The sequence below is a fragment of the Scophthalmus maximus genome, chromosome 7 (assembly GCF_022379125.1).
Source record: "Scophthalmus maximus strain ysfricsl-2021 chromosome 7, ASM2237912v1, whole genome shotgun sequence".
NCBI lineage: Eukaryota > Metazoa > Chordata > Actinopteri > Pleuronectiformes > Scophthalmidae > Scophthalmus > Scophthalmus maximus.
In genome coordinates, this window is record NC_061521.1 from 18145404 (window position 1) to 18159256 (window position 13853).

The 13853-nt window shown below is 41.3% G+C and overlaps 1 protein-coding gene across 2 annotated transcripts in view; it reads right to left on the reverse strand.

Annotated features, from left to right (window-relative positions):
• LOC118315907 (BTG3 associated nuclear protein) overlaps nucleotides 1–13853 on the reverse strand; it is a 31299-nt gene that overhangs the window by 13879 nt on the left and 3567 nt on the right. For both annotated transcript variants that reach the window (XM_035643584.2, XM_035643585.1), the window contains exons 7-11: nucleotides 13245–13484; nucleotides 11595–11753; nucleotides 8841–8962; nucleotides 7491–7562; nucleotides 5199–5243 (exon numbers count right to left, since the gene is read on the reverse strand). In XM_035643584.2, the coding sequence (XP_035499477.1) occupies nucleotides 5199–5243; nucleotides 7491–7562; nucleotides 8841–8962; nucleotides 11595–11753; nucleotides 13245–13484 (638 nt within the window). The remainder of the gene's footprint in view (nucleotides 1–5198; nucleotides 5244–7490; nucleotides 7563–8840; nucleotides 8963–11594; nucleotides 11754–13244; nucleotides 13485–13853) is intronic.

A 13853-nucleotide genomic window follows, 5' to 3' on the forward strand; every position in this document is an offset into this window, starting at 1 on the left:
ACGAGGGGTCAGTCTGCAGCCCTCTCAACATTTTATAGCTGCCTGTCTCCTCAACAACAAAGAAACTTAAATTTATTATCTCAGTAAAGGGGGACCTGGGCTTTTACCATCTATCCATTAACAATGCACCAAACCCTCTCACTTATATCTTATTGACAAGAAATCTTCGCAAAATGTATTCATTTCCTGATCATCTGATCACACAGGGAAAAGCATATATTTTTACAAATGCAGGACTCATTGTGTAGAAAAATGCTCCACAATAAATATCTACACCAAAAGATATTTTTCCATCATAAAACAGCCAAAATACACAATGAGTTTTATTCCCAAGAAAGAAATGTGACTCATGAAAAAATATATATAACAACGGCAGAATGAAACTGGCCTGTGGAGAACATTGTGTGCCAGGAGTAGTCGCCTGATAAAAACAAGTAAGTAAGTAAAGTTCAAAAACTTGCTAAATAAGGGTGGTGTACCAGTTTTTAGTTTCCATTATATGAATTTTCTCATGAAGATGAAAACTAGCATGCTGCCCATTTGTTCCACGGACAGTCACCAAAGTCTGTTGACAATAAAATAGTTTTTTTGTTGCTTTTTATTTTTGGCAACTGGGGGGGGGGGGTGGCTCAGAATGTGTGTTATTTATTAAAAACAAACAAACAAAAAGATTGATTGGGCATGCACACAAGTAATTTAAAATCAATAACCCATGGAAATCCCCAGTGGAGAAGGAATGAGTAGAGGGAATCACTAAACTGCTTCCAGACTGACAGTTTGAACAACAACATTGATAACAATCTGTGTCCAGCATGTTGACTCTTGTGGCTAGACATACCTGACACTTTAACATCAAACTGAGATGTGATAGAAAAATGTTAGCGAGGCCACCTTGCAGACAAACACTGAAAAAAAACATGTGTAACAACTACGAGACCCTGATGGAGACACAGAGTGCGGAAACATCTGTGTGAGACGCTGTTAAAACTTAAAGCCTGAGAGTGCCACAACGTCTTTATTCGTGTAGTGGATCTGAATGCAGCCAAGATTCAACCTGAGTGTGTAAACATCTGAAAGTTAATGACAGTTAAAGTGATTGGATGCGGCAGGTGGCCCTTAAAAGACAGGTGTAGCCATAGCTACACGTCACAGGGAAGATGAAAAGAGGCAAGAGTGAAGTGGGGATGAGAGGGAAAACTGCCCCGGAGAAAGGAAGAGAAGAGAGACCTCTTGTGTGATGAATTGCGTGGGCTGGGTTACACTAACATAGCCTCAGCGCCATATTGCCAGATTACAAAAACATTGACATCATACATAGCCTATTTGATCTAGGCCTCTCTGTAAACACACAAATTAAGACATGCGTATAAGGACACATCAGCTTTAACTCTGATCTGTATTGTCTTTGTCTGAGGTCCTCAACAAATTATGGTCCAAGATACACTACAGCAATCAAGATAAAGATGTAATATGTCATTTGTATGCAACCATATCTGGTCAAAGACATTCATCTCATTGAATGAAATACTATCAATAATGTCAAACTTGTTTGGGCCCTGTTTCTCTTCACTGTCCATGTGCTTTCTGGGACTCAGCAGATTTAAGAGCTGACCTAGGATTCCCCTACCCTCCGCTCCATGAAAATGTAAATGTACCACTGCATGTGTGTGTGAAACGCTCGACCCGCAACACAAGAGTTAAAAATTAAGTCGCTGTGTGCTTGTTTTGGCAGGGCACTGCTATCATTTTACAGACCTAATCAAAGTGTGAGCGAAAAAGAAAGGAAAAATAAAAGAACTTTTTATTGGACTAAGCTCCCAGACACTGCCAAGGGAATAGAGGCCTTTGTGCAGTTTTTAGTTCACGCAAACCCCGGGACGCTTTCGTGTCTCCTTGCAAGGAGCTAATGCCAATACATATTTCACACTGCAATTTCAAATAGTCCATGTTGTTACATAGGTTCTTTATGGTACAACATATTACCCATAGAACAGCTTTACCAGACAGAGCTGATTGAAATCTGCAGGAACACTGTGTACTCAGTGACCTCTGAGATGTCTGTTGTGTAAAATCTAAACCAAACTCATTTGAAGGTCCTAGAGAAAGACAGGATCAGCGAGCAGGTAATCTGAGGACACAAGGTTCATGGGTGTGTGAGAGAGGAAGCTGGAGGATGTGTTCCTCAGTCGACTGAAAACACGAAGCCAATAAAACAATACATACAGCAAAACAAAAACAAAAAACAAATCCATTCACACATCACAAGTGAGCGTGCATGCAGATAACCATTGCGCCTTGAACTTATCAGCAAATTGGATGATTGGGATCTTAATCAGACTATAAAATGGAGAAATGAGCAGCTGAAAACACATGGTTCCAGTTGGTGGGTGGCTTGTAACTTCTACTTCACCCCAGATTTTGACATATTACTGGGGTGATTGTCTTCATTTGCAAAAGCAGTTTTAGAGGTCCAGTAATTCCCTACAAAGCAATGCTATTGTCATCACATTACCACTTACAACAATGGAACAAAGTTCTGCACAACTTTACTCGGAGAATAAATAGGTTGTTGCTTAAATTCTACTTTTAAGCATCTTTAGTCACTTCATTGGCTTAATATTAATGGAAAAATCTCCTTGGTCTTATTCTGCCTTCAGTTCATGCCAAAACAACTTCAGAATTTTGAGCAGTGGGCATATGACTGAGCCAACAAAGTGGCAAATACTTGAATTTAAAGCTGCAGGCTCTATTTTTGACTATTTTTACTACAAAACTTGGAAGTAAGTACTGATGTGGTCTTACTGGGCCATCAAACGCAAGAGGCTGCATTGGTGGAGGCATCATGTTTAAGATGCTGGTGAGACGATTAAATGTGATCCAATACGGCTGATTGGACTAATAGTTCCATGAGTTTGGAAGCTGATCAGAAGCCAAAACCATAAAGAATTTTGAGGAAGAATTTTTACAACTCTGGAAAGTTACCACAGCTACAATTGTAATCGAATGTTGCGATGATCGCTGGATAAAGAGCAGAATAACATAATTCGCAATAATCCAGGTCATAACACGTGATTAAAACTGAAGAAGCCTCTTGAACTAGTGGTGAAATGTCTTCAAGAATCTACGACTAAGTCCAGTGGCTCCTGATTGTATTTCCTTTAGTTAATTATTCCATTCATGTTACAAATCTAGAATGGTACTCAATAGAGCGCATACCTCATTGAACACTCATACATCAATCCCCTAAATATTTTTTTTTTGCGTTACCAACAAACAAACGGACAGTGGTGAAAACAACCTCCTTGCTGAAGGAAATAACGTACCAGGAACTTGTTGATTTCATAACAGGCAGCGTTAAATGAGACATATTATTCTATTTCAATTTATCCTTTTCCAGCATGATATCACGACGGCATGGAGGTGCATAAGGCTCGCCTAGCGACTAGTCGGGCACGCCCCCAAACAAAGCCAAGTAAAGTGAGAGCAGAGGCCCACAATTCCTACACGCGCTGGAAGCGGTTGACCACGCACAACAGAGTGGGTCAGTTGGCCAATCAGAGCAGACTGGGCTTCATTGTGAAGGGGGGGCTTAAAGAGACATGAGCTAAATCCAAGCGTTTCAGACAGAGGCTGGAAAGAGGAGCTGTAGGTGTGGTGACAGTAGGAAGAAACTGATGTGTTTTCTAAATTAGAAAATGGAAAACTTTTCAAGTAATAACCCAAATTAAGATTATGAACCTGAATATCAGCATAATACTGTATGTCTCCTTTGAAGAACTTCCTTCCCTAAAACCTCACCGTCAGTCAAACATGACAATGGGAGAACACGATGCATTACAGTGTTAACAGTGTATATGCAGGCTTGTGCCTGTGAATATGTGTGTGTGTATATGTGTGCTGTACTGTTTTGAAGAAAAAAAATGGATTACAGCTTTACAGAATTATCCATATTGCAGGAATGCAAATGGTGGGATCATAGTTTTGAGAAACGGGGAGTTGAGGCTGATTAATAGTGATTAGTTTGGTTCAACTGGCACGCGTCCAAATCACCATATTATCATAACATCTGTCTCTCTATTTTGACATTACAACCTCTCAAACTGTTTCATACCTACTACACACAGTTAAGCATAGTCAATACAAGTGAGATCAAAATCATTACACAGGGTTACTCAGGTTTACCTAGGAATACTTCAAAAAAATTCCTGGCAGCAAAAAAATAAGTATTACAGCGTAATTCTGTTGGATGATAACTGTCTAATGCACTTGGGGAAAGCTTTCACTGAGTGAACCATCATGAGCAAAATAGTCTGCACATCCTGAAGTCAGAATGAGGATGTTTTCCTAAACTACACTTAATTCTATAATTCTATATTAGATGACTTATATTATATTGTCAGGCTTACTTAACAGTGAGGCTTTTATTTCCTATATAATATAAGTGTAATACAAATAAATCAAATCATAACTGTTTGATCTATTGTTTATGTAGTACACTTGTGCCCTGTGTGCATTTTAATTCACCAGCTGCATTTGGGTAAACTGCTCGCACATATTCAATAAAATGTTCCTAAATCACACACATCATGGCCACCACACTCACAGCGACAGCACAACAGAGGGTATGGAGGTAACGACACCGCACAATATGATCCAGCAAAAAAAACACTATTGAAGGCTGTAATGTACGAAGAGAGGCAAAAATACTGTGTCAGTCCACTTTAGTGAGATAATTGGAATCCTGGTACTACCACATTAATAAGTGGTTGAGACTTGGTGTATATTGTTTTTGAGTGAAGTAATATTCCTCATTCTGATTGGAATGGTGAGGGACTTGGTGCCACTGGTGTTGCATTAAAAGCACACAATGAGACAGAATCTGGGTCATGTCATGGACGGCCTTTCAAAATTCTAGAGGCTGGAGTTAATGGTGGGTAAAAGGGACAAGACTGATGCCTGTCCATGTTTCTTCATGTGTGCACAATCAGAAGAACAAATGAGCCTGCTCACAGAGCCCGCAGGGTTTACAGCAACGAGACACATGAATCATTTGTGGAAGATATGATGAGTAAAACTGCGTGAAGCTGACCAAAGCCATTTCCCAAACACTGAACCACACATATCCAACATTACTGTCTTCCAGCCTTTGTAGTTTTGTATTAAAATGTTTATATAGTTTGATATAAATGTGTTCTTACCTGTCCATCCTGTCCAACATGCACCTGGTGGATCTGGAGGTTTCCCTGAAATAGAGAAACGACAAGTCATGACATCACACTGCTGCCACACACGATCATTCAGCTATTTAAAGTAGCAAAGGTAAAGCCATAAAAAAGCGGAATCAAGCCAGGAAATAGGGCTAAATAGAACGCCTCCTTCCCTCACAGTCATGCACAGTGTAAGAGTACGCAGGGTTTGGCAGAAGTCTGTTTACACTCAATGACATAAGACTGAGAAGTGGGAGCAGTGTCCTTGTACTTAGGCATGTTTTGTCACTTTTGGCTACATCGAGACTCCAAACAAAAACAGAAACAGACATGAGCACATCACAATCTCATCAAGATGCAATGACCATCATACATATCTCATATGAACATGCGCAGGGATATTTACAAGATCAAATGAGGACATCATAGAAGCCATACCTTGTCAACCCCAGCTGTCTCAGCTGTTTTCTCTGGCTAATTTTGTTTCATTTATATATGTCTAGCAGCAGTGTCTGTGCCGCAATGTGGCCAGGGAGCGGTGTAATCTCTCAAACAGCTCATTTCCTTTTCCAGCACGCATAAACCAGTGTCTATGATGAAAGGGGCCTGTTCCTAATGAAAACATATTCGGCGAGTGGCAGTTGGAGAAGTGGGATTTCGTTGCTAAGCTTTGAACTCCAAAAAACAAACAATATCATGCAACGGGAAGTGGAGGGGAGAAGAAAAAAAATCTGGATTCAGCCACAAAGCAGGAAAATCTTTGGAGCTTTTCTGCCTCCAATTGACTCTCTCTCTCGCTCTCTCTATTGTGCATTTATTCCTCTGGCCGTTCTTAAGCACGACTGAAGAGGAAATGAGAAAAACACTTGGTCAAGGTGTCAATTGCTTCTGCATAATATTCAAGTTGTCATGCATGTGTGGCATGTGTCATATACAGTATGTGTTACGCGTGTGTGTGTGTGTGTGTGTGTGTGTGTTTGTGTGTGTGCATGCAAGCGTGTGTACAGAGACTGGTGCCTTGAAATAAACCTCCCTCCCACATCCTCGAAAAATCATTAACGATCATGCTGATGCGGAAATTCCTCTTCAGCCATCATCGTGGTTTGGAGTTAGATTCTGATTTAAGCTGGCAGGACAACACTGAGTGCGCACGCAGGGACTGTCGGTATGCAGGGGACACGAGACATCTGGGCATTACATAGAAACGGTTATACGTTTCTAACGTCATCCAAAAGCAGACAGATATATAAACATTAAGATCCTTTACGCAAAATGTCTGCGGATGGCTTTAATGTTGTGAGGCATTGCCCGGGTGCATTCACTGGGACAGATGTTGGCATGTGCACAACAGAAACACACAGGGCCTATAAGGCACATAAATGATTCTAACCTAATTTATCTGGAAGATTAAAACAATAAAAGTTCGATCTCTTTGACTCTTTTCTAGTGTGCCAAAGTTGAGTTGTGCAGTGTTGCACAGGAGGATACCGATATCTGGATAAAGTTCAGCAATACCCTGAAGTTAAAACGTTACAATGTTACTTTAAGAATGGCAGTGTTAAATATACAAATCAAAATTTATTTCTATGACTGGAAAATGTACTCAGTAGAGCACAGACCTCCACCAAGGAAGTGTGTTCAATGTTTTCAAACACTGATATCTGGTTGCAACAACAAAGATCAAGGAAAGACGGAATAGGAATAGAAGTATAGGTGGACATCAGATTACTGCATAAAGCTTTAATAACACTATGACTTTAAACCAGGGATTTACATTAATCCAATTATTAATGTTATAAAGGTTCTAATTCATTGCCATAAACTAGAGTTTTATTGTGCATTACATTAATGACATAATGGTAAGTCTGGCACTTCATGTTGATGTAATTCAAACCCAGGAGGATTATTAGGCACTAATAATGACAACGCTTATTTTCTTCAGAGCTAAACCACTTCTCCTCGAGCACGAGTTCACTTTTAAATTCTGTTTGGAGAAAAACTCCCCTGACTGGCTAAGAAATGTTATATACCAGGAGGAAAGACTGAAATTAAGGAGTCTCCATGTGTTTCTCTTTTCTCCACCTCACTCTCTCTCTCTCACACACAGCTACCCAATCCTCAGCAGTACTCACACATACAACACAACACAACACACACACACACACACACACACACACACACACACACACACACACACACACACACACACACACACACACACACACACACACACACACACACACACACACACACACACACACACACACACACACAAAAACTTGCCTCGCTGTCCTGTGTGATCTGCACCTCCTCTCCTTGTGGCACCTGGGCAATGTGCAACTGACCCTGTGGAATCTGAAAGACACATATGAAGGATGAGAGACAACAAACGCTTGAATAATTACAAAAACATGAACAATAATGAGCAAATATGCAATGGCATGTTTTCCTTTAATCCTCTACTACAATTAAATCTACCGTAACGGTATTTATCATCAAAGTATTCATTTTGTATACAATTATGGTTGCAGCAGTGAGTCACTGCCAGTAAGTATGCATGCTTGATTTCCGGTGCCGTTTTACTGGCACTCATAAATTTCTTCCTGAGCTACCCGGGTCGTGAGGTAGTAACTGCAGATTGAACTCCTGAAAATCTTTCTCTCCCACTCTTCCACCTTCTCCCTAACTTCCCTTCCTGCCTGTCCGCCCTCTTTCTTTTTTTTATTCTTGTTAATTCCTTTATCAGATGAGACACTCAACATCACTAACTCCAAACCCATGAATCAAGCTGCAACCTATTAACAAAAGAAACACTCAACACTGTGAATTATGGGGGAACTTTGTGGAGCTCACATTTCATGAGTCGAGGTGCAGAACAGAAATAACCTCTCTGGAGTTCACATAGTGTAACAAGACTGTGTGTTATGACCACTTCTGCATTTTTTAGTTGGTAACACTAACTTTGCAACTTAGACACACAAGGACAAGACAATCAAATTGAATTTCCTCATGTCTCACACCTTGTGTGCATCTGTCACTGATTTTTGGAAACACAACTGAGCCGAGTTGCTCTAATTCAATGAATGACTTTAACCTTGAAGAAACCCCCTGAATCAATTCCACACACACGGTGCTCTGATTTGTGATTAGCTCGGAAATCTTAAGATCTTCAGCAGGTCGTAGAGTTTAAGTAATCAGTTCCACTCTTCTAAATTTACAATTTGATATTTTGGGGTGGTTACGTATAAGACGGCCAGTCACTTCCTCCTTTGTCAGCCCACCTATAATGTAGTGGTGGGCTTGATGTGACCTTTGACCACAGTGGCTGTAAAAGGTCATCCTGTCCCTGAGTATGTACCACTCCTTCATTGACATAAGCTGTACTACATAACTGCAGAGATGTGTCAAATGCAGTATATGTGGTGGGAGGTAGGAAGCTCTGTGGAGCCTTTGTATGACGGCAGAAGAAAGAAATATATATATATATATATTTACACACACATATATATCACTTTCCCATTGACTTGAATGGGAACTCTATTTTGTTAGAGAATACTTGGTGTTTTCGCCCGAAATAAAATGTTTGCTTATGGATTCAAAGAAAGAACGATGGATGAAATGTCTGACACTCACCACCTGAACTTGTCCATCCTCGCCGATACGGTGGAACTGGACCTGCTGATTGGCCAGCGTGTAGTGCAAGGTTTGCTGGGTGGCAGCCTCGATGTGGGCGGTTTCTTCTGCAATGCCTCCCTCTGGTTAGGAGGACAAGAAGCGTAGTTATTGGTGCGCTCGTGTGTACAGTGGAAGGAGTTCAGTGATACAGTGCAACTGATTCCAGCAATGCATCAGAAATTAGGATGAGGTCTCTTGAGACAGGCACAGGCAGACACACAATCCCACACACACGCTCATGCATGATCATGCAAGAGGCCTTAGTAACCTCTTACATATTAAAAAAAAAACTGGCTAATTCCTACGCCATCTGCTGGATGACACTGTGTTTATACTTCATCAAACGCCTAAACACACAACAAAGACTCTCCAGCTAAACATCCAAAAACACTCATGGTCGAGCTGTGAAGCACAAACTCCAGGCCGCCGTCTAAATACTCCTCTATCACACCAGCAGCCTGAAACTCCTGCATGGATGCAGATGCATTGCATCACCCTCTGCAGCTCCACGCCAACCCCGAAACACATGCAGACAACATGTCAGCAGTCAAAGACCGGACAGGACTCCGTGACATGGCACAGGCCATAAATGACAGCTTTCGTTTCTAAGACATCAGAAGGTGCAGCAATAAAAAGACCATTTGGGAAAAGTGAGTACGGAAAGGGCTTAAGGGCATTTTTGGTAACAGACCGAGCAGCGGTTGACATTGCTGAGAAAGGCAATGTGACTAATGACCATGAAAAAACAAACTGAATTCGGCTTTAAATGACAAAAGAATATATATAACACATATCACATACACCTCAAAAGTTCTGTTTTGTGTTTGCTTGCTCTGAAAAGTAAAGCTGTCTCCCTTCCTTCATTTTTACAGTTAAGCACTGTATAGTGGAAATAATCCTCAGTATTTTTGTTTGCCAGATGAGGAAGCAGGACGCAGGTGGCTTGCGGAAACGTCAGTTTTGGTCTGAGCTCTACTGGCTGGTTCACTGGGAAATAATGCTTTTAAAAGCAGAAGAACTGCTTCTTTCTGGTCCATTAACATGCAATCTGATTAAGGACTGGAATGGTGCCTTCTTGAGCGTCTTTGCATGTTTGTGCATGCACCCCCTGACCTAGTATTGGTGTTGTACACTCCAGGGTGTGTGGGGCCCAAAAAAAAAGGCAGGGTCTCACAATCCACCCCTCGTGTTTGCTCACAGGATATTTGGGTTTCCCCTGCAGTCTTACTTTTCCCTGGTCAGAGGTGAGAGGTGATGGCTCGCAGGGAGGGAGGGACAGCGAGCATTGTGTGCAGATTACAACCATCTGCGGCAATACACAGTCAGAGTTCCCACTCTTTTCTCAAGATCACTTTTCAGGACCTTTCCAGGGCATTTTCAGAGCTGGCAGGACAGACGCCGATCATGACGAACACTAATATGTTCCTCTGTGTGAAAGTCTGATTTAAAAGACTAGAAGTGTCTATAGCTATAACTTTGCTGTGAAATCATCTTACAACAGAAAAATTCAGGAAACGGGCATGACCCCTCACCACTTATACTGCCATCTCCTCTTGCTCTTGTTTATTTCTTGCCTTGTTTTAATGCAGTTTTAATAATTGTATAACACCATTAACATGATAGCCTGAATTTTTCCCATTTACAAATCTACGCTGAACTTTACCACTCTAAATGCACAATTCAGAGTTAAGGGTTGAGTTTGCTTACATCACTACCTGCCACAGAATCTTTTTTTTTGATGACGTCACAAAGATAATACATTTCATCACCACGAGCCAACTGATGTCACACACAGAAACTGAAAACCAGTGGTGGAGTTACTGGCCTGTAAGCAAAAGAAAAGTGAAGCAGATGTCTCTCTTTTCCACAAGTGTTCTCCTTTGATAAGAAAACAACCACAGAAACGTAGCAATGTTATCAGTTTGTTTACTCAGAGCACAGAGATAACTGTTAAAGTGCTCCCTCCCAAAGCCTTTCCCAAGAAATGTGTTCTTCGATTTTTCTTTTCAATATAAAGATTCCGATTGCCTTGAAGGTGATTCTAACATGTTGCAATTCACAGCATTTCATGCACATATGTTGAGTAGATATATTCAGGAAAGGGTGTGAATATATTTATTATTTTATATGACGTGATTTGCCATACTTCCTGGTATTTGCTAGTTTTTAGTTTTTTCATATTTGTGATAAACACGGTACACAGTAAATATTGTCCTGAACCAAATGTTAAACTAGGTGATTTTTAAAAACCAGGGTCATCTAAGCTTTGAGAACTTCACTTTATGGATTCAACATGTTTATTCTCTTAGTCTTTTTTCTTTTATGTCACTCTCTCTATCCACATATAGATGTTATAAAATCGGAATCTTTAAGCATGTATACTAGTGAAGGAAATCAGTTATCCTTAGTATGCATGTTAATAAATCAAAGGCAGAAATAACTAACTCCAGCCCTCGCCCTTCGGCGGCACATGGGGTGTAAACATGAAGCTGCAATTATGTCTTTTTCTCGAGTTATTGTGCTCAAAAACTATTTATCTACAGACAAACAACACCACATCCTAGTTGGCGTGTTCCATGGTCATGAGACACCAAATACAGTTCTAGGAAGGTCTCACAAGTCTAAATGGTAGACGCCATCTTCTCTGCAACACAACAGCAGCACAGAAAAACAACTGCTTCACAGTTTCCTGTTAACAGCCTTGTACATTACCTGTGCCTGAGCCGCGAGGCGTGCGTTTGGAGAAGCTCTTGACAGCCAGACTCTGGCCGCGCTGCTTGCGTCTCCAGGCAGTGCGACACTTTGAGTCAATGCTTTGCTTGATGCGGTACCAGTCTGACTCACTGATGCCAAATTTGTGGAACAAGTGACCTGTGGGTTCATGGAAAGGCCAAAGGTCATCATCATATACTGTATAATTAATCAAATGTCGCTGCCCTTGGTCATGAATGGGTGTATCACATGTCCAAATTGAGCTGTCCCAGTGCTCTCTCCCTTTGCCTCAGAGGTGCTCCCTCCAGTCAGTTAATCTGTAATAGATAAATAAAAACTGAAGGACGCTGTTTGCTTCTCGACAACCAACACCCTGTGGGTATCATCCCTCCCTCAGCGGAGATACATACAGGTGAGATTGGATGCAGCTGTATTTGGACTGTCTACCTCAGTGTTATGAACTGTTTAAGGCGTTGGAGCCGCTTGACAGCTCATTTCTACATAAATTAACAAAGATGCAGCCTGAGGGCAGAAAATGAGATCGAAGGGGAGCTGATGTGTGTCTATGGAGAGCGGGATGGCAATGCATGGCGACCCTTTCACACCTGATGGGTCCTGTATGGGCAGGTAGGGCAGGTGCTCCTTAATTCCTTTTCCTTTTTTTTTAAGCAGGCAGAATGAGTCACCCAAAAGTCAACTGGCACTGCTCCAGCATCTGCATACTTCAATGTCAGGTCAAATTTGAATGTAACTACACACACCCACACTGCTGAGAGAAAATGCAGTTAAGCATGCATTTGTGTGGCGTGTACCATGGGGGATATTTACAAAAAAAACTGCAGGGGGCACAAGCCAAACTATTTAGCGTAGGCTACGGATAACAGATCCTCTCTAAAAATGCAATATGAACCGTAAAAATATAGTGTATAGCCACAGAACTTTCACAAATATCCATCCGCCATCACAACCTTTGAGTCTCAGGAATCAAAGAGTTAACTGGATTGAGGGTGACTCCATTAGAGTCTTTCTACTGGACATGTGCTTGTCATTTAGAGTCTGGTATGTTATAAAAATGTGTTGCACATTAATGCGTGTGTGCAGTGATGAATGTATGTTGTTGTAACCCGCCATGGGAAAACAGACTGCAGTCTATTTCTGTGTTCAATTCAGTGCCGCTTTGTAATGGAACAGGGATTGAAATGTGGGAAGGTCTCCGAGAGTTCATTTATCGCTACAAGGGGGCAAGACTTTAAACGTGGGCTGGCTGATATGTATTAGTATAATTTAAATTGATTATTAATCAAGCAGGCATGTAATAATCGTGGGATAGACGTCAGTTATTAGACACCTTCTTGGCAGACACTAATGGGTCATTTTGCCAATTTACTCAACACAAACTGGCGAGTTCAAACAACTCAGATCAACTTGACAAGAAGTTGAGATGTAAAAAAGCTAAATGTCAGCTCGTATGCAAACTGTACTTATCAGGATATATTTATTCTCTAAAGCTTGGGAGGATCTGGCAGCCGGTACATAAAAGACGCTTTTTGTAAACTGGCTCATCATGCAATAATGTTATCACAAAGTGAAGCAGGTGGCGTGAAATTGATGCACTTGTCCACAGCAGATGGTTGTGATGTCAGGACTCACAGCGAATGCCATAGATCATGAGCGGGTCCAGCTGCTTCTTGCCGTGTTTGCCCTGCCCAGAGAGGTTTGACATGGCCTGGACCTCCCGATGGAACAGATAGTCCAACAGGGTCAGAGCCATTTTCTCTGCAGTGCGGCAGTTGGAGCTGACATGGAGCATGTCAGCCGGGGACACTGGACAACGGACTCGCATCTCTGCATTGTTCTCGTCGCCCAACCAGGTGCCCTCTGGATAATCATCTGCAAAGCAGGAGGAGGAGCAGTTCTTCAGAGACAGAGACACAACTTTCTTTCAGCAAACCTGCTTGTCTGTTAATAGTACAAAGATATTGTGTAGTAAGTAAACTCTGCCTGTTGTTCCTTCACTGAAGATAAGTTAAAGATAAAGCCACTCTAAAAAATCTATTGATCCACAGACTGACAAATACAACACTGGTAGAGACACCAAGCATCTGTATTCTGATTAATGTAATACAATAGCACACTCATGTGGCAGACAAGGCAAACTACATGAATTATGGGCAAACCCATACTATTTTTAAAGAAAGCAGAATGTGGGGTTTTGCCATCCACCACACAAACAAAGGCACAAACAAAGTATTAGAGACA